We start from the raw sequence: 20,212 nt of genomic DNA, 5'->3' as shown, positions 1-20,212 counted from the left end.
AAAAATTTCTCCTGTGATGTTGCATATGTTTGTATATCTTTTCATTTTACTTTTACGACGTCCCTGTATTTTTTCAGGTATGCATTTTCGATTTTTGCTGTTGCACAATACTCTTATTTTAAGGGGCAGATACCTGTACAATTTTGAAAAAAATTTTTTTTGTTAATTAATATAATGCTTTAAGAATATGTCAAACAATTTTTAGACCGGTAATTTAAGTATTTCTTAATATATAGATCGTCAACCGTGACGACTCTATTCTTTGCGTTTGAGCGCTGGGAGAGGTATAGTTACGTTATATTCAAACTTTAGACGCGTTTTTCTCCAAACTAATATATATTTTTCGAATTGGCGTACATGATAAAATATCTCCGTGAAATTTTGCACCCAACTTTTTTATGATATTACTTTCTACGTGAATTTAAACTTTTCGAAAATTTTTCGAAAAATAATTTTTTCGAAGCAAAAATAGTAGGAAAATCCGCCCCAAAATTAATTTTTTTTAAGCATTTTATTCCACGATTTTTTTTCCATTTATTGTTAATTCATATAGAAATTATGCCATTGATAAACAAAAAAAATGTTTTTGTTTTTGGTTTGCCGATTGAGAAGCCTCGCTGAGACCTTCCTGGAGAAAAATTGAGTGTACATCCGCCATTTTAAACGATTAAAGAAAAAAAAATTAATATATATTGTTTTAATGTATAAATAAACTGTATGCCAATTTTTTATATATGGCCGTTTACAGCTATCTGTCCCCTTAATACCGTGTTTTCCGGGTTTGGATGAGTGTATATTTTAACCCTCCGATGTTCGGTGCCTTATGATGCGGTAAGTGCATCATAAGGGTCTGTCCAGACCCATACAAATAATGTAAGAAATACGATTTTAAAAATAATTTTATTTATTTATTTGAACGGATTAGTATTAATTACGAAGAGCAATTGGGTTTACAACTATATAGTTGCATGGAATGTTCATTAAGACATATGGGACGATTACATTTGCTGCAGTTATAACGAGTTTTACGTCGCTTTTTCGACTAAGAAGCAGCACAATGGTAGCACGATGACCGTGTTGAAGCAACTTGGGCATATGATTGTTGCTGTGCTGTATCTGATGTCGATGGACAAGATTCCGGTACCTAAAAGTAGCGAAATAATTTATTTTAAATTAGTAAATATGAATACATGCATACACATATCTTCATACGCGGAGATATATGTATGTTCATACTCACCTTGATATTGAAAAGAATCATTGCTTGTCTTATATGAGCAAACCTCCATACTAATGGGTTAGTCGCCCGTTTCGTCATATGTGGGATAACTAGCTGCCGTGCCAATTCAATGATAAATGAGCGCCTCTTATCACTCTGCTTTGCCGGATTTAGCTCGTCATAGATGATGAATGAGGCCAAACCGGCAATATTAAGCATATTATAAAACATTGCCAGTGGCCAACGGTTTGCCGAGCGTTTGCACGAATAGCCAGTCAACATTTGATCCATTGTATCTACCCCCGCTTTAAATTTATTGTAGTCCATTTGATCTGGCTTGAATCCTTTCAAGGGATCGGTGCTTTGACGGTAATGGGCAGTGGATAACATAATTACTGGCTTTTTCGGCTTTGCCATATACGAGCACAGAGCGATATCATTATTGTGATAACAAAATAAAGTGCTTTTAACATCACGCTTCGGGTTAGGCAATTGATGCGGAATGAAGGTCTTATTTTTTCTTACGGTACCGACGAAAGCCACTCTACGATCCATCAACAGTTCTGCCATGTTGTATGTTGAAAAAAAAATTGTCAGCATAAACAGTCCTACCGCTGTCCATATAATTTTCCATCAATTAAATGACGACCCGTTCACCTTGATTCGTTTCTCGCTGGCCACCTGGTGGTTTTCCGGTATAAATTATACCTTTCAAAGGGTAGTTTGAAACAGAGTCACAAATCCACCACACTTTCATGCCATATTTTGCCGGCTTACTCGGAGTATATTGGGTGAATCGAGTGCGCCCACGATATGGAAATAACTCTTCATCGACGGTTACATAACAATCCGGAGTGTATGCTTTCTCTAAATTGGCCATCAGCATGAGCCATAAATTGTCCAGGGCAGCAGATTTGTTTTGCTTCAACCTCTCAGCTCGAGTACCACTGTTATTGAAACGGATGAAAGTAGTTAAGCTCTTAAACCGATTCAATGACATAGTGGCCTTATAAATTGGCATATTGTAACTGGCCCACAATTCTTTCGCTGGCTGAGAATTCGAGTGGAATACACCAGCAATAAGTAGCATCCCAAAAAAAGTATACATTTCGTCTCGTTAGTCATTACCCAAGAACGCTGTTTATTACTGGGATGCTTTTCATTCCATAGACGAAACGCTTCAACGGCTTTTCTGTTGGTTTCCCGCACAATGATACTTACGATTTCAGGAGACAGCAATAGCTTGAAAAGAGCTTTCTGACTCGTCTTTCGACCTGTATATAAGGCCCTGGGTAATAGATGTGCTGCATGATTCCATTGTGGTTGAAGCCTGAAGGGCGATAGCTTCTCTATACAAGTCCTCAATATCATCATGCTTTTCATCCAGAACAGCCTCTAACTCGATTTCCTGCTCTATATCTGATGCTTCACCGAAGTCATCTTCATCTGGAAAATATTCATCATCTTCTACGTCGCCACTTGTTTCAAATGGATCGGACTCCTGTCCCTTAATTTCTTCAATTTGTGCCTGAAGTCGCTGACGTTTTTCCGGACTCACATTTGCTGCACTTAGCTTACGAAGCAAACGCATCATCAGATCAACTTCATCCATATTTACTTGTTCCATTTTATTTAAAAACACACTTCCCACTAATTAAAAAAACACGTGTTCACTTTAATTTTCAAATGTCAACTAAAAAATTATCTCTGCCGCTGCCTCCGCTAACAGTTTAGTTGTTTACACCTAACGGTTAACCAATTTACATGAGAAGCTTATATGGGTCTGCACAGACCCATGTGAGCTTAATTAACGAAATTAGTTTAAAATTATTATGGGCAACGTCCGCACAATGCCATCAACTGTGCTGTATTCACAAAGATTGAAATTTGTTTTGTATATTACCCTCTCAACGATTCCAAACAGCTCTGATTAGAGTCAGCTTATTCGGGTCGCCTTTCATTTCTATTTAATTTCTTGTGCAATCTTACAACTCGGGCGATATTTTGAAATCCACGCCGACTTATTGCCGATTGCCGAAAAACGGAAAAAAACAAAGATCATCTTAAACAAATTCGGGTGCTTCTCCGTGTGATCGAAATGCTCCAGTTAAGAACAAAGCCAAAAATATATTTCAATAGTTATGTTATCTACTTTAACCCAAGTATGTCCGAACACTGAAGACAATATGCAAATATTATAATTTCTATAATAAAATATTTGTCATTAACTTATTGGGCCACATATATACTATGTATGTATGTATACAGCATACGTAATTATTTTTGCCCAGCGCATCCAATGGGAGGTATAACAAGAAGCCAACGCTTTTCAAATTTAGTCTTAAGAAACAATAAAAGTTAAAAAGTTTCATCTGCTTATACGAAAGCCATAAATACGCCATAAATGAAGTGCAAACTTCAGAAACTTTTCAACTTGCAGTAAATTAATGCCGCCTCGGTAGTTTAGTGTGCACGGAGTGCACGTAAATTCCATCCTAGAGGTTGTGGGTTCAAATTCCATGTAAAGTGTGGCCTTTCTAAATTTACCTTTTTTCTTTTCACTTTTCCAAGGTAAATTTGGAAAAAAAACCAAAAAACAAAATTTCATTCCTCAATCCCAAAATCTTATCCATTCCATCTTTACTCCTGCACAATAATCAGCGCATCATTTGCATTGTGGCTGCTAAAACAAGCAATAAACAAGGAAAACACACACAGTTACACATTGCCATCAGTGGCGCCAGCGGACAACCGCGGTAATAACGCAGGCGCACCAAATTTAGCGAAGTCCTCAACCATCTGTGCGATCCTTCTGGCAGAAAAATGTGAAACACAGATGGCGCTCTAAACAGGTACAAGGCGTTCTTCCTAAGCAACGACAGGTGGGCATTCCCATTTAGGACTGGTAGCGGCAGGCTAATCACCTACCCTGTCAGAAATCAAAATAAATTAATAAAACCAACGCAAGACTGAGTCTTGTCAAGGCACTATGCTCCCGAGTGGAGTGGACAAGGAAAAAAAAAATTACTTTCAACCATGAAAAAATAACCTACTAAAGTGCGAATTGAAAAATGCAGTTATTTAAAGTAAAATATCGTAGCAATTTCTTATATTTGCCTAAAGAATGAATACGTATTTTAGTTTATAAGTACAAAAGAGTATTTTATTAATTAAATTCATTAATTTCCTCATTATTATATTTTCTATTTAACACAGTCTTTAGATTATATTTGTCCAATAAATATATCACAGCTCAGTATCACAGCCTTTGGAGGACACTTCGTTTTCGTGCCCATTAGTCTTTCCGCTACATTCTCCCGCCACACATCAGCATTTCAACTCCACTGCTAGTTACCAAGGTCGCCATGCATTGATAGTGGTGTGTAGTGGTGCAAAAGGTGAAGCAGCGGAACTCTCGCAGTCACTGTAATAGCCGGAAGAAGCAGGGCTGAGTGGTGCACACTCTATGCTTAGTGTTGGCATGTGCGCGGGATCATATTGTTGATGTGTTACTTGTTGCTGAAGCTGCTGCTGATGATGTTGTAGTCTATTGTAATTGCGACCCAAATGTGTCATCACAGATTTGCCAAATTCTACGCCCATGCCGGTTGTTGAGGCCATCACACGTGACACCTCATTAACGGCATTCAGATAGCCATGGTTAAAAGCGTCCGTGGGCACTTGTAACCTACGACGTATATTTTCCCCGCTGGTGCGCCCACACTGTTCACGTACGAATACAAGTGTTTGTTCTAGCAGCTCTGCCTTGTCCATGCGTAATACTTTGTCGTCAGCTTGTAATTCGGCCACGAGTTTCCTCAATGAATTCAGACAATTATTGATACGCATACGTCTTTGACGCTCTAATAGTGGTTTCTTGACTTTTAAGTAGATTTGTGTTTTACTTGGTTGTGCCATGCTTTGTTGATTTTCGTTCGTTGTTTACGTTTTGCTGGCTAATATGGATATGTTGTCATATCCTTGTTGAGTTCATGAATTTATACTCATGACCGTGCAACCCTTAACAGCGAGCACTCAAAGTGTGCTTCTTCACTCTCTTATTGCAGAAGCGTAGCTTTATTTGCTTTGCGCTTTTAGTGCTATTGCGCAGCTGAATTGGAAACTAGCAACCCTAATCGAGTGGTAGTGTAAAGTGAATTAACAGCCTTCACACACACGTACACACACTTATTATTTATATGCATACATTTGTATTCAATGAATGACGACGAGGACACTTGGCTGCAAAGGGACGTAGAAAAAATCCGTTGCTAAGCACAAAAAAAAACCTGCCTTATGGCTCGTGGCGTGGGAACCAAGTCGAAAGTGAGTTTCTCACACAGCACTTTCCGTGCGGCATGTGTTCGTTGTTGTTGGCATTGCTGTTATTATGCCGGCCACATGCTCCTTTTTAAGGATCTGAAATTTTGCAGCTGCTGCTATTTTTCGCTTTGGTATTTTGATCTGTTGCTTCGCCAGCAATGCACAGGCGAACTGCATACATGCAGACACTCAAACAGAATATCTGTCCGGTGCGTTATGTTTGCTTTTCGATTTATTGGATTGCCGTGTTGTTGCCGTTGCACTGTATGTATGCATATCTATGTTCATATGTTTGTATGTGAACGTACCAGCTCCTCCTACGCAATGTGCGCAAGTAAAGTATTTTAATGCATTCATTCGATTTTATTGTTGTTATTGTCATTTCTCTCTGCTTCAGGATAATGGCATAATTATTTGTTGCTGCCGCTGCTGCTGTTGTGTGGTAAGGTTGTTGTGTGTTAAGCACTTCGACAGCTGAATTTGAGTGTGGGAAAGTTTGAGAATTTTCGAACAAATGCTTTAGTGGTGCATTCATTCGAAAATTTATTGTTACCTTTTTTGCCTTTTGGGCAGTTGCTGGCTAAAGTGGCGCGAGCTAATGTGTGCAATACACGAGTCATTTCTGACGATTATACATACATATGTACATACATGAGTAGGATGCTTTGTGTGTAGGATGCGCACACTTCTCATTAATCAATTAATATGCAGACTGTGCGGTTTTAGGGCTTCGATGCATATGTTTATAGATTTCTGGTGATTTGGTTGAAGAGTTAAAACAAAAAGTTTATGACACCAGTTGAACTAAATGAAAACAAAATGCATCGAAATTATTGAAAAATGTACTTATTACAAGTTTGTCTATAAATTGACAATGCCCTCAGACCACACTGTATACAGTGAGTCAAGTAGCCAAAACAAAAAATGTTAACATGCTTATTTGCAAGGCACTTTCATTAAAGGTAACGGCACTAGACCAACAACACTGTTCTGTATGTTTCATTGTCAAAGCAAATTATTGGCAAAGTAGAAAACAAAGAACGAATTCGCCTTGTTTCATTCTGAGCTGATAGCCACATGGACACGAGGAGAGAAAAAAAAACAAGCCATGAGGGCATTTACCAGATTAAGAATTGGACACACTATCATAACACATGCCCACTTACTGTCAGGTGATAGTCCTTCCAAATGTCCTCTTTGTGACCACACCGTCACTATCAAACATTTGCTTACTCTCTGCCCGATCCTGCACAATTCATCAGTCAGCTATGACAACGTTGATATCATGCTTAAAACACCCTCGGATGAAAATATTATGACAATACACAACTTCTTGAAAAACAATGACTTGTTAAAATATATTTAAGATACTAACACTTGCACTAACACTTAGCAAATAGTTTTTACTCATATGTAACTTTAATTAAAATGGCGGCTGAAGGCCTCGTAGCCAGTGCTGCGTTTTGTTATTTATGTAATAAAAATAGTTTTGTTATATAAATTTAATAAAAAAAAAATGCTAAATGTAATTACTTTTCAGTTGTGAAAGTTGAAAAAAAAAAAATATTTTAAGCAATATAAAAAATAAAATAAAAAATGCTGCGAAATTCATGTTTTTTGAGCAAACGAACTTAAGCTATCCGAAGAACATTTGACCGTTACGAATGTTAACCGCCAAAGGGTTAGATCTGCTGCCAGCACACATTTTTTTGAATACTACAGCGTGTGCCATAATGCTGCGCACACGATCCTGCGTTTACGTCGGTGATCAAACTAATGAGAGCCCCATGTAAATGAAAAATGCCCACCCTTCTGTATCGTAGTATTGTAGATTTTATCGTAGGATTTTGGAAAATTGCGTAGATTCATGTCAGCTGATTGCTCTCTCACCACACAGTGTTGCCAAACAGTATATTTCGAAATCATTTACAAAATAAACTTAGACAAATTATAATTTTTATTAAAATAAATTAAAAGCAATGTCGAATAATATTAATTATGGATAAATGAACTATTTGCATTTGGTGGTTTTTGACTTTGGTTTATTAAGCAATGAAAAATTTTAACTGATAACGCGGATGTGTGTATATAGGTATGTAACTAAAAGAACGCTGTTGTTTTCTACGGGATAAATTTTGCTCAATTTTGTGTTCTCTACGGGCTGCGGTAAGGGACTACGATACGTCGGTCAGTGTGCGTGCCATAACACGTTGTTACCCCACCGGCCATAGTTTACACAACGCATGCAGTTGTGCCGATTTCATACAACTGGTAAACGATTGGTTCGATACCCTAAATTCAGAATTCGAAAATATTACTTACACCGTATTCAAGAACCCATTTGTCTCGGAAATTGAAAATCAGATTTATTTAGTTTTTCTTTAAATTTTACATTAAATGAAATGACTTCCGTTATGTCAAACTCCATTTTTTCAGTTAAAACCAATTTAGCGGGATTTCACGAATACGTTACTGAAAGGTTTATATTATATTACTACGTTCAACAAGAATTCTGAGTTCAAAGAATTTTAACGGACAATTTGAACCAAGATGACTTGAAACATTTCTTTGGCGCCATGAGGTACGTAGGGTGGCTCAATGACCAGCCATTTAAGTAGTGTTAGCGGAAATATGTGTTTGGTAAAAAATGTTTATATTATCATGATTAATTCGTTCTTTTAGCAAAGAGTACCGAAATACTGAGTATAACGCTTAATGTTGAAGAATATAAAACAAAGTAGCTTGACATAGAGTTTGACAATGTACTTATAGATCACTCTGTAGAATTCAATGAGTTATATGAAATAGTCATAGACGATATTGAGGTAGAAGAATTTTATGAAAAACCTTTGTAGTATGTCACAGGCTATATTATTAAGTAACTTGATTTAATAACCCTTAATATATTACGTACATTATTTAATGACAATGTTATGCTTTGAATCACTTCCCTCTAATATTGGACAGTAAGTCCCGTCCACTTTTTTAAAGTTTGTAAAGTAAAGAACAATGCAATAGCGCAGTTCTATTTCAATCATTACTCAAGATAAGTAAAGCTAATTTCTTCGGTAAACTCTTGTTTGTTATAATTTCAAATATAATTGTTTCCTTTAAAACCGTTTTGGGCAGGAAAATGGAAAGAGAACCTCACTACTAACTTGAAAAGAAGAAAAGAAAAACATATTTGGGACTTTTACGAAAAAGGTACAAAATAAACTTAAATTGTAGAAATAATGAGTGCTTTACGTAAAATGCCATCAAATTTATTCCTAAAAATAAGAAAGTTCGAGAGACGCGTGAGTGAAAGACCACAATTCAGCAAGGCAATGCTATTGTCTTGTGCGAAAAGGCTTAAATGAAAATATACATATGATAGTTATGATTTTGAGGTTGTAAGAGACTTCGTTTATCCAGGAACCAGCATTAACTCTGATAGCAATGGCAGCTTTAAAATCCAACGGAGAATTTCTCTTGCCAACAAGTGCTACTTCGAACTAAGTGGGCATTTAGTAGAGTGCTCTTTCGACGAACAAAACTAATAATCCATAAGGCTTTCTTCATGCCCGTCGTAACGTAAGGCGCAGAAGCTTGGACGATGACAATATCCGATGAAGCGTTCCTGGAGTGTTTGAGAGAAAGATGCTGCGGAAAATTGTTGAACCTTTGAACATTGGTCACGTCGAGTATCTTAGACGATGGAACAATGAGTTGTATGAGCTTTACGGCGGCATATACATGGTGCAGGAAAAAAAAAAACCCAGCGGCTTCGTTGTAGGTACCAGCTGGTAGTAGCAGGGGAAGAGGGAGCCCTCCTCTTAGTTGGAAAGATCAGATGGAGAGAGATTCGGATTCACTTGCTGTGTCTAACTGGCGCCGGTCAGCACGAGAAAGAAACGACTGACGACTGGCGTAACTCGGAGAAAATCGGGTAAGCGGTTATCGCGCCAATCAAGAAGAAGAAGTCAGCAGAAAAAAACAAAGTCAGCAAAAATCACAAACACAAAAGAAAAAAAATAAATAAATAATAACCAGGCACGTTTGTCTTTCGCAAGTGCTCGAAGAAGCAAAGACGTAACATTTTGGAAAAGAATACTTTTTACGGACGAAACTAAAATTAGTTTGATTGGTTCTGATAAGTAGACCTTTTTTCTTCGTTAAAAAAACTAAAAGTTCAATTCCCAATATACAACAAACACTCAAAGCATGGCGGGGGTAACTTGCAAATTTAGGGATCATTTTGTTGGAATGGAGTTGGACTAATAGTGAGAATAAATGGCAATATGGATTAGTTTGTTTATCTTGATATTCTCAAAAATACGATGCGTTCAAGCCAATCAACTGGTTATTCATTTATAATAACGACCCCAAGCATACAGCAAAAGTGGTGAAAAATTGGTTTCCCAAAAGAAGCAAATCTAGTTCTCGATTGGCCAGCACAAAGTCCCAACCTTAACCCCACTGAAAATCGTGAAACAACATTAAGGTTAAGATTGAGCAAAAAAATTTAAAAATACCAATGAACTATGGCAAAGACTGCAGAATGCGTGGAACCCTATTCCTTTGAAGAGATGCTAAAAGTTAATAGAAAGTTTACTTCGCAGCTATAAAGCAGTTTTACAAAATAATGGATGCTCAACAAATTAGTATAATCAGCTAGTAATTGAATAAAAAAAATTTAACCAATTTGAAATAGATTTGTTTTTCTTGCAGATCAGTAAAAGTGCGTTACTTCAGTATCCATTTCAAAGTGTGATAAATTCAACCTTTTCGAACTCCTTATAATTGTAGATATTGAATTATTATTTACTTTGCGGTTTTGTTTTTGATAATACTGATACGAAAAGATTTGCGCAAAAAAAACTTTGTCATCCAGTAAAAATAATCATCATTACTGGTATATGTTATTGCGGGGAAGTGCGCTATTTCTCTGTCCATAGCTGTATGTATTATAAATACTTTGCCGTCTTTAACAGTTCATTTTAGTTGAACCTACCTATCACCGTATTCGTCCCACCGCCATAGTTCAGCACATCCAACTCAAATTCAAAGTCAAAGTTTTTTATGTTGTTCAATTCATTTTCGAATCATATATTAATATGTGTCCATATGTATGTATATGTGCATATTGATGTTTTCATTTCCAATTACTTACTATATCTAAATACACAACTACGAATGAATGTATGGAAGTGTGTATACTTAACTACTACTTCGTAAATGTTTGTATGCATGCATATGTAACTAAAGCTTGTCCTATCACAGTTCACAAAACTAATTTCCTAATTAAGATAATTTTCTAATAACAGTTTGCAAAAAAAAAATGATATCATTAAAATTAAAAAACAATTTCTCTTAAATCATAATGAGACCGTTGGTAGAATATTTCTTATGTTTAAGTTTAGTCCGCTGCAACATTTCGCTGGCGCTTCTAATGACTGTTGGTGATTCTGGTTGTCGCTTACCAAGGACGCCACACATTTGCTGACGACACCTGTAGCAGTCCACTGCTGGTCGCTGCTGTTTGACTTGAGGTAGTCGATTCATTGTCACTGGCATAGCCGCTGGAAACCGGGCTGTACATGGAGGCACTGGATGATGATGAGAGAGTAGGTGCACCACAGTTAACGCTTAACGGTTGATTGATAGTAGTGCGTACCTCCTGATACTGGCATTCTAATTGATTAAGACGCAGGCCAAGTTGTGTCATCAAATGTGTGCCCAATTGTACATCTACATTTGGTAATGTGGCGAGACAACGTGAAATTTCATGCGCCGCCTTAATGTAGCCGGATCGGAAGCTTTGGCGTGCGCCTTCATTTGCGCTCTTTGACTTCGACTGCTGTTGGCGCATTTTACGCAAATGTTCGACTGTTAATTCGAGTATGTCGGCTTTCTCCAATTTCACCTCCGGTTCGCCACTTTCCTGTTGCACGCATTCGGCCATCAGCTCTTTGAGTTCATCGAGGCATTGGTTGATGCGCGCACGACGCTTGCGCTCCAATAGCGGCTTCATTACCTTGCGATAACGATAAGTTTTTGATAATTCGTAAGCGCTGGTTGCCATTTTGATATTTATGTTTTTAATTAAATTTTTTTTTTGAGTGAAAACGAAATTTAATTTGTTTAAATTCTTCTCTTGAAACCGTTTCGATTACGTAACGTCGTTTTCACTTCAAGTTCTGCAACTAGAATGCTGAGTACGTCAGGAATGTGTCGGCCTTTTATAGCTGCACGTGGCTAAAGGTCGCTCAGTTCCTTGCGATGATTATTTTGTGCTCGTGCGCAGCGCGCGCTCATACAAGCGCATGAAATCGTCGAGAGAAAGAGAGAGGGAGAGAAAACATGTAAACCAGGAGTGGGAACACAGGCGTACAACCACCACCAGTGCCGATGAACACCTGCGATAGTAGAGCAGACAGGCTTGCCCACTCATCTGAGGCTGGTTGAGTGTAGAGCTGAGTTGGACTCAGTAAAAGTAAAAATTTCTATGATGGTGGTGGTTAATGTTATTCTTTGTTGTTGTTTTCAATGTTCGAATCATTGTAAGGAGCGCGCTTTGCTTTAGGATGGTGCAATCGACGCATGCTGCACAGATCCTGTTCCATCTCTCTAAATTTAAGGGCTGTTTGCATTTTTGCTCGTTCACTTTGCTGCGAGGGTGCAGCTGATTTCTCCTCGTGACTGGTGCTTACACCTACTGTATTTGTTGTTGATAGTAGTTTGGTGGTTGTTTTTGTATGCCAGGTAAAGTAAATTAACCTCCTGCTCATCGAAAGCTGCTGCAACAGTCCTTTTTTGAAACCGTGGGAAACACTTTGCTACTCAGTTTCCCACACGATTTTTTTCTTACACCCCATAATTTTGTTGTTGCGCTCGACGCAACGGCTCGTTATTGTCGTCGGTGTTATTATCACCGCTGCAAACAGCACTCATCCCTTTGCTTAGGGTGACTCTGAGTTTTGATAGTGATTGGGCACAGTGGGACTTGTAGGTATTTAAGTTAAATTGAGGTTGAGTATGGTTGGGCGCTAATGAAAGTACAAGTCAGTGTAAGAATTGTATGAAATGGCGGAATTTGGTTGAAATGAAGAATTGAAATAATTATCTTCATACATAATTTTACCCCATCCTACTGATTCGGGCAAAATTCTTCTGACAAATTGTGAAAACAAAGAGAAATTCAGCATCTAAATTTATACGTATAAGGTAGTTGCGCTCAGAAAAATATATGATTTCTTGAACTTCCTTTATCATCCATCTTAGTTCAACCATATAAGACCATCCTAACCTTAAGTCCATCCTAGTCCAATGGAGCTGTTGGGACCTAGAACGACCACGGCTTCACCGCCTCGCTATGTTTGTTTCGCTCTGCCAAGTAATAAATTTATTACCTGTAAGAAATATGTTTACTTAGCCAATACCTTCTCAAGCAACTTCGTCAACCCAGTACATTATTAATGGCAAAAAGTATCTGGAGGTCTGTTTTTGCTTGTGAGAGTAGAAACAGTTGTTCTGCCAACTGATCTTACATATCCATAGCAGGGTGTGAACTCAGCACCTTATGCCTGCAGGTCATACACAAGCAGACTCACTACAACGACGAACTTCTTAAAACGAACATACATACATATGTATAGTAGTTAGTAATATGTTAGACTGATCAAGATTGGTCGGCCGCCGTATCTGAATGGTTGGTGCGTGACTATCATTCGGGAGTGCGTAGGTTCGAGTCTCCGTGCATGAAAAAGCAAACTGATAGAAAAAGTTGTTCCTAATATTGGTCGCCCCTCGATAGGTAATGGCAAACCACCGAGTGTATTTCTTTCCATTTGCCGTTCGGAGTCGGCTTAAAACTGTAGGCCCCTCCAAGAAGAAGTGTAATTGCCAATTATTTATTTATTTCTTGCTCCATTGGCATAAGCAACCTTTTCAGAATTTATTAAAAAAAAAAAATGCGCAAAAAACAATACAGATGCCTATTCGCATCTAAATATCGATCCATATTCGCAAGCTATTTTTTTTTGTGATGAAAAAGAAGATCCAAACCCGATCTCTTTCCTAATAGTAGCTTATAAGATTCGAACCGCAGATCGAAGTGAAACTTTTCAGAGTAATTTTGCGGTGCTGTTGTTTTAGAGAAGCTACGAGAGATAAGTGAGAAGAGTTTAAAAATAGTGAACAAAAAAGTTAGGTTAAGTTAATGTAAGTAATGGAAGTAAATGTAAAGCAAATAAATGTCTATAAACAAATAAATGTAAGCAAACTCTAAATTGACGTCAGATCGACTGATACTTTCGAGTTCCCTGAGAACTCAAGTATGTTAGAATACAAGGATATGCATATTGAAGTAGAAATTTGAGTATAAATTTGCCATGACGTAATTGTAAATGAGTTATGTGAACGATCTTAAGAGGTAGTGCAAAAGTATTCAGCTTAAAAAAATTAAAAGTTTTGTTAGGTTAATGTAAAGAAGGAAGATATTATAATAAAATAGCATTAATAACAAAGTGTTGGCAATAAAAAAATAAAAAAACTCCAAAATCACTTCAGCTCAATAACTGTTATCGGTCGGTTGAATTCACAGAGCATCGATTAGCGGTGGCGTGATTTATGCAAATTTCTGCATTCTCTTAGTACTTTTTCCAAATTCAATTTCATTGCCATTATTTACCCGCAATAGTTCCATTTGATCCCACTGCGCTTAATAACATTGTGTGCCAATCTAGGATATTTATCCGTTGCGCGACTGACTCGTCTAAAGATGATACTCAGTAGCTGTTATATGCCAGTGAGCTGAATTCCCGAAAAACTACCACCTGCCTTTCGTCAAATTTCGACGACTGACGGACACTAAGAATACAAACACACACATACACACATATATGGCCACAGAATAACTGTTGAATAAGCGTTGACTGCTGCTTCGCTTGCGTATGCAATCGTGGCTGCTACCACTCTTCAGCACTGTACCGGACGGACCAACGGTTGGATAGATGGACGCGTGAAAGGACAGACGAACTTAAAAACCAGGCTTGGCATACGGATGTGGCCACTAGAGCGACTTACTGACTGCTACACTAACTGACTAAGTGGCTAATATGGCATTGTATTGTATGTTGTTTTTGTTGTTTATTCGTTTATAGGACGATCAGCTGACTGACTGAATGAGTGAGTGAGTGCGTGACTGACTGACTGACTGACTGACTGACTAATTTGCTGTTTGTGGATGCGGCTGCGGCTGTGGCTGTCGCTAAGTTGTTGGTGTGTCAGCATACTGTTGAGTGTGAGAAAATTTTCTTGGTTGCAGCTGTCGTTGTTTATTATTTGATTCGTTTTTTCGCTTTGTTTTTGTATTACTCTTTGATTCGGTTTGTTGTTGGTGCTTATTATTGCTTTTATTTATTTTTTTCCATTATGTGCCTGCAAATTGGTGCGCACACGCACACACAAATTTCCACTAATGTACAAATGCCGGATAATCGGCGGCGCGGCTGGGCGGAGTGTGGACAGCGTGTATCACATCATAATTGCTATGTCGCGTCGGCGTTGTTGGGTGTCTGCTTGGAATGAGTCGTTCACACGAGCAAATGTGAGTACGTAGCGAATGCCGGGGAGGAGAGCGATGGATTGCAGCAGTTGTACTTGGAATAACAACAACTGAGGAGTGCGTATAGGATGTGGCATTAAAAGGATTAGGGTCAACCCTTGCCACTCAGCTTATGATCATGCACATATATGCAAGTGCATATGTAAGCTGTTGTATGTTTGTATGAACATACTTATGTACGTACACTAGTAGGCCCTTCGAACTCCACACAAACGCTGCGTTGGTGCAATAAAACCTTGACTTTTGTAATGCTGCTTTCTGGGCTTTTGGACTCTTACCTTTGTATTTGTTTGCATATATAAGTGTGGGCCTCTGTGTGTGTTTATTAATGGTGAGTGAATCATGAATGGGGTCGCAGTTCGCTGCGTTGGCACTCTTAACATTTTGTGGTTATCTGGAAGAATTCCTTTGGTGTCGTGGCGCTTTTTGGGGAGAATTTTTCAGGCACATTGTAATGTTTTCGGTTAATAGGAGTAAAATTGGAAAGTAATGAGGGTTGTGGAGCTCATAAAATCGACGATTGTTTTCAATGTAATCTTGCGCTGCATGTGGTACATTTTTAATATGGATTTCTTAAAGAAGGGTGCACTACATATGCACATACAGTCAGTCAAAAAAGTTTCGGCACAGTGATTTTTTTTACAATATTCACAATGTTTTTTCATGAAATGAAAATATAGTGTTTAGTATTAAAACAATTCATGAAATTTCAATCAGAATTTCATGCTTTTTATCAAGAATTTTTAATTCTGGTATGCAATTTTGAGTTTTATTTAATTCAAGTGCAACAAAGTGCAAGTTGGAAATTGCTGAATTTTCTAGTAGATTGTTAATATTTTTTCTGCTAATGGTCTCTGCCAAGGCGATTCACATATGGTGAGTTCGATACGGCAACAACAATAACTACAAACATGTAATTTGTTGTTGCAATTCAATGAGAATGAAAACAAATATGCAAGGCAACAACAAAAAAGCAATGCACTTTGACATTCAAACAGCAAATCTCAAAAAAAAAGAACCAAATGCTATACGGAAGTCACCTTGTGTGGATTCGCTTTCGTCTCTGCATTTTTTCTCTTAAAGCTTTCAAGCGTTTTACATAAGTTGGCAAAAAAAAATTTGAATTCAAAGGATACTTTCAGGAATTAAAAAGTCCTTTTCACTTGTTTGCTCTACAATTAAGTGAGCTATAAAACTGCGACCAACGTAGCTGAATGGCTGCGTGCGTGACTACCATTCGGAAGTGCATAGATTCAAATCTCTTTGCATGTAACACCAAAATTATTCAATATAAACAGTTTTTCCTAATAGCGATCGCTCTTCAGGAGGCAATGGAAAGTATATCTGGCATGAAAAAACTTTTCATAAAAAACATTTGCCGGAGGCGGCTCAAAACTGTAGGGCCCTTTTTTTGTGGAACAACATTAAGACGCGCTCCAAAAATAGAAAGAGAATCTCGGCCAAATACCCAGAAGGTGTGTAAGCGCCAATTATTTAGGTTTTTATTTTTTTTATATAGCTGCATACCGGGCAAACAAAATTTACAATTCTGTGTAGGAAGTTAGAAATTTTGTTGAAAATTTTATGCATTTTTCAATATTTTATATAAAGGGTGGTTAAATTTCAAGGGCCGATGTTGAATGTGAACCACACCTAAACGCTAACGACACCGTTGGACTTCTTTCCCTGGGGTTATTTGAAAGAAAATGTGTACGTCGATAAGTCAGCAACAATTCAAGAGCTAAAGGATGAGATAATTCGGCACATTAAGGGCATAGAACCTCAATTATGCCTCAGCGTCAGCGAAAATTTGGACCATCGGATGGAGGTGTGCCGCCGAGACTGCGGCGCCATTTGGCCGATATTTTATTCCATACGTAATTGAGCCATACCAATATTATCATGACGAAGAGAAATGACAATAATTTCCAAAAAAAAATTCCGGCCCTTGAAACTTAACCACCCTTTAGATAAGGAACTATTTGCATTTGGTGGTCTTTGGAGGTGTGCCGCCGAGACCGCGGCGCCATTTGGCCGATATTTTGTTCCATACGTAATTGAGCCTTACCAATATTATCATGACGAAAAGAAATGACAATAATTTCCAAAAAAAAATTGTATTTATTTAAAATCAGCACCGGCCCTTGAAACTTAACCACTCTTTAGTTTGAAACTTTAAAACATGTCGCTTTTGTTGTAGTTTATTTTTATACAAAACTAATGATAAAAATTGGCAAGAAAAGCATGAAAAACAGCGTGAACATCGTAAAAAATGCACTGTGACAAGACTTATTTTACTCACTGTGCATACCTACATATTTACATACATGTTAAAGGGTTCATTTTGAATTACGCTTATTTCTAATATTCCTGCTTTGATTATTGTTGTTGCTTGGCAAACGAAAAACAGAGTCCCTTTTCGTGGGAAAACTATTTAACTAAACGTGTTTTTCAAATTTTCTTAAGCATTGGTTTTGATTTTTTTTTCTTTTTCAAATTACAGTAATCGCCTTCATAATCGGTTCATTGGTCTTTAATGAGATTATTTGTGGGAAAAAGGTTTCAATTTGTGTTACAGACTATTTTAAATTTCATACCAAAAATTGTTTTGAATCGAATCCTTTAATTTAAAGACGCTTTATGTATTTGTTGTTAGGCTAATTACAAAGAAAGGGTTGAATATGTGTTGCAAGTAGTTTTTGATTTATATTTAGATTATATTATTTTGGGGGAAAAAATTTTTTTTCTGGGAGAATAATTCTCAAGGAATTTTTAAGAAAGTACCTCTTTATTTCTCTTTACCTTAGGGTGATAGCTAGACAGCCCGTAAACAAAATTAGTCGCAGACATAATAGTAAACAAAGGGCTGAGTTTTGATAATATGTTGCCTTTGGTTTGAATTTCTCCCTTTGGGGAGCAAAATTATTTCTCGAATTATGTATGATCAAATAAATGTAAATATATACTTACAGACGTATATAATTATTTGCGTAGAAAAATAGGACACCTAAACAAAGTGAAATATCTGGGTATCATCTTTGATAGGAAAGTAACTTGACAATTCTATGCTGAAGAGACGTCTAGGAAGGCTATCACTGTTCTATATACCTGTAAATGTGCGATAGATTAAAAATGGAGATTCCACACATATATATCCCGCCGGGTTTATGCAGCAGTAGTACACCCTACATTTTTCTATGGGGTCATAGCCACAGCATAACGTTCGTAGATAAGTCCACAGTAAATACCAGATTCAACAGGGTACGCAGGGTGGCTTGCATGCTAATCACGGGAGCTATAGCCTCAGCGCCAACAAAGGACTTTGAAAATTTACTTAGTCGTGCCATAAATTCTGTGACAAATTTTACAATGTATACGGCTAGAACAAATTCGCAGAAAACATTTCTGTTATTTTTGCTTTTGCTCGTATGTATAGTCTAAACATAAATTATACTCAGTTTTGGGGCAAATTTCGCTTGTTAACAATGGTGTGGGGAGCTAAGGAAAATCGCATTCCAGTGATTGCATTAGCTAAGTGTGGTAAAAGGGCAAGTGAGATGTACGAATTGCTGAAAAAACTTAATATTTCGAGAATGTATTTTTACCGCACGACCAATCGTTTTTCCCAAACGTCTGAAATGCCCACAAGAAAAGAAGTGGTCGTCCTCGTGTGGTTCGAACCAGTGCAGCCATAAAAGCCGCTCGAGAAAGAATTTCCAGAAATCCCCTTAGAAAGCAGGAAATCATGTCCAGGGAAATGAATATTTCGACTAGATCCACGTCAAGACTAATAGAGATGATCTCTACATGAAAGCTTTCCGTCGGTTGCTCAAATTCTTCTTCTTAATTGGCGCGATAACCGCTTACGCGATTTTGGCCGAGCTTAACAAAGCGCGCTAGTCGTTTCTTTCTCGTGCTAACCGGCGCCAGTTGGACACACCAAGTGAAGCCAAGTCCTTCTCCACCTGATCTCTCCAACGCAGAGGAGGCCTTCCTCTTCCTCTGCTACCACCAGCTGGTACCGCATCGAATACTTTCAAAGCCGGAGCGTTTGTATCCATTCGGACGACATGACCCAGCCAACGAAGCCGCTGGATCTTTATTCGCTGCGCTATGTCTATGTCGCCGTAAAGCTCATACAGCTCATCGTTCCATCGCCTGCGATATTCGCCGTTGCCAACGTGCAAAGGTCCAAAAATCTTACGCAGAATCTTTCCCTCGAACACTCCAAGCGTCGCTTCATCGGATGTTGTCATCGTCCAAGCTTCTGCGCCATACGTTAGGACGGGCATGATGAGAGTCGCTCAACTGGTCCTCTTTTAATACGGCGTTTGAAGAAAATTAGACTCGACAGATGCAAGCATGTGGTGGCATGTGGTCAACGGCAATGAGCATATTCTTTTCACAGGTGAGAAAATTTTCACTTTTGAAGAAGTTTTTAATAAGCAAATAACAAAATCTATGCAAAAAAGACGTTACATCTCTTCATTTCTCTGAAAAAGGGGTTAAGACTGGGGCCAAAGTGTACCAGGAGGATGCCTTAGAAAGCGTGGTAAAGCAGTTGAGCAGTACTCTCTTCAATCGAGAAAGTTGGACCTTCCAGCATGATTCCGCTCCAACCCAGCAGTGGCTAAAATTCAATATTCCGGGGTTTATATCTGCTGAATATTTGCAGCCTGGAAGTCCAGATCTGACCAGTCTGTGGTCAGAATTGGAGAAGACCTCACATCAGATTAGAGAAGACCACGCATATCGAAGACCTCGCAGAAATTTGGTTAGTCTCAAACAATGTTTGGTTCGAGCAACGACTTAAATATCCATGGAAACCGTGCATGCTGCAATAGCTGAATGGCCTTATCGTTCGAAGGCTTATGTAAAAGCAAATGGTGACTATTTCGAATGAAAATTACAATTTTTGTTTTTTAATATTTACTTGACTAAATATAACTAATTTCATTAAAAAAAAGTATTATAATTTCATATCTATTCGGACTTCACTACTACTACATACTCCGCCAAAATGATCACAAATCAAAATTTTTACCAAATTTGATTATTTTTCT

The 20,212-nt window shown here is 37.9% G+C and overlaps 2 protein-coding genes across 2 annotated transcripts; both read right to left on the bottom strand.

Annotated features, from left to right (window-relative positions):
• Window positions 1-4,457: 4,457 nt before the first annotated feature.
• On the bottom strand, window positions 4,458-5,469 carry LOC128869918 (enhancer of split m8 protein-like). Its single transcript, XM_054112519.1, has one exon. It carries the CDS (start codon window positions 5,135-5,137, stop codon window positions 4,571-4,573), a length of 567 nt encoding a protein of 188 aa, XP_053968494.1. The 5' UTR covers window positions 5,138-5,469; the 3' UTR covers window positions 4,458-4,570.
• Window positions 5,470-10,603: 5,134 nt separating this feature from the next.
• On the bottom strand, window positions 10,604-11,718 carry LOC128869914 (enhancer of split m7 protein). The gene has a single exon (XM_054112514.1). It carries the CDS (start codon window positions 11,604-11,606, stop codon window positions 11,001-11,003), a length of 606 nt encoding a protein of 201 aa, XP_053968489.1. The 5' UTR covers window positions 11,607-11,718; the 3' UTR covers window positions 10,604-11,000.
• Between the last annotated feature and the right edge of the window lie 8,494 nt (window positions 11,719-20,212).

The sequence above is a fragment of the Anastrepha ludens genome, chromosome 2, assembly GCF_028408465.1.
Source record: "Anastrepha ludens isolate Willacy chromosome 2, idAnaLude1.1, whole genome shotgun sequence".
Lineage (NCBI taxonomy): Eukaryota > Metazoa > Arthropoda > Insecta > Diptera > Tephritidae > Anastrepha > Anastrepha ludens.
The sequence above is the reverse complement of the archived record's forward strand: the minus strand, read 5'-3'. Positions and strand labels throughout refer to the sequence as shown.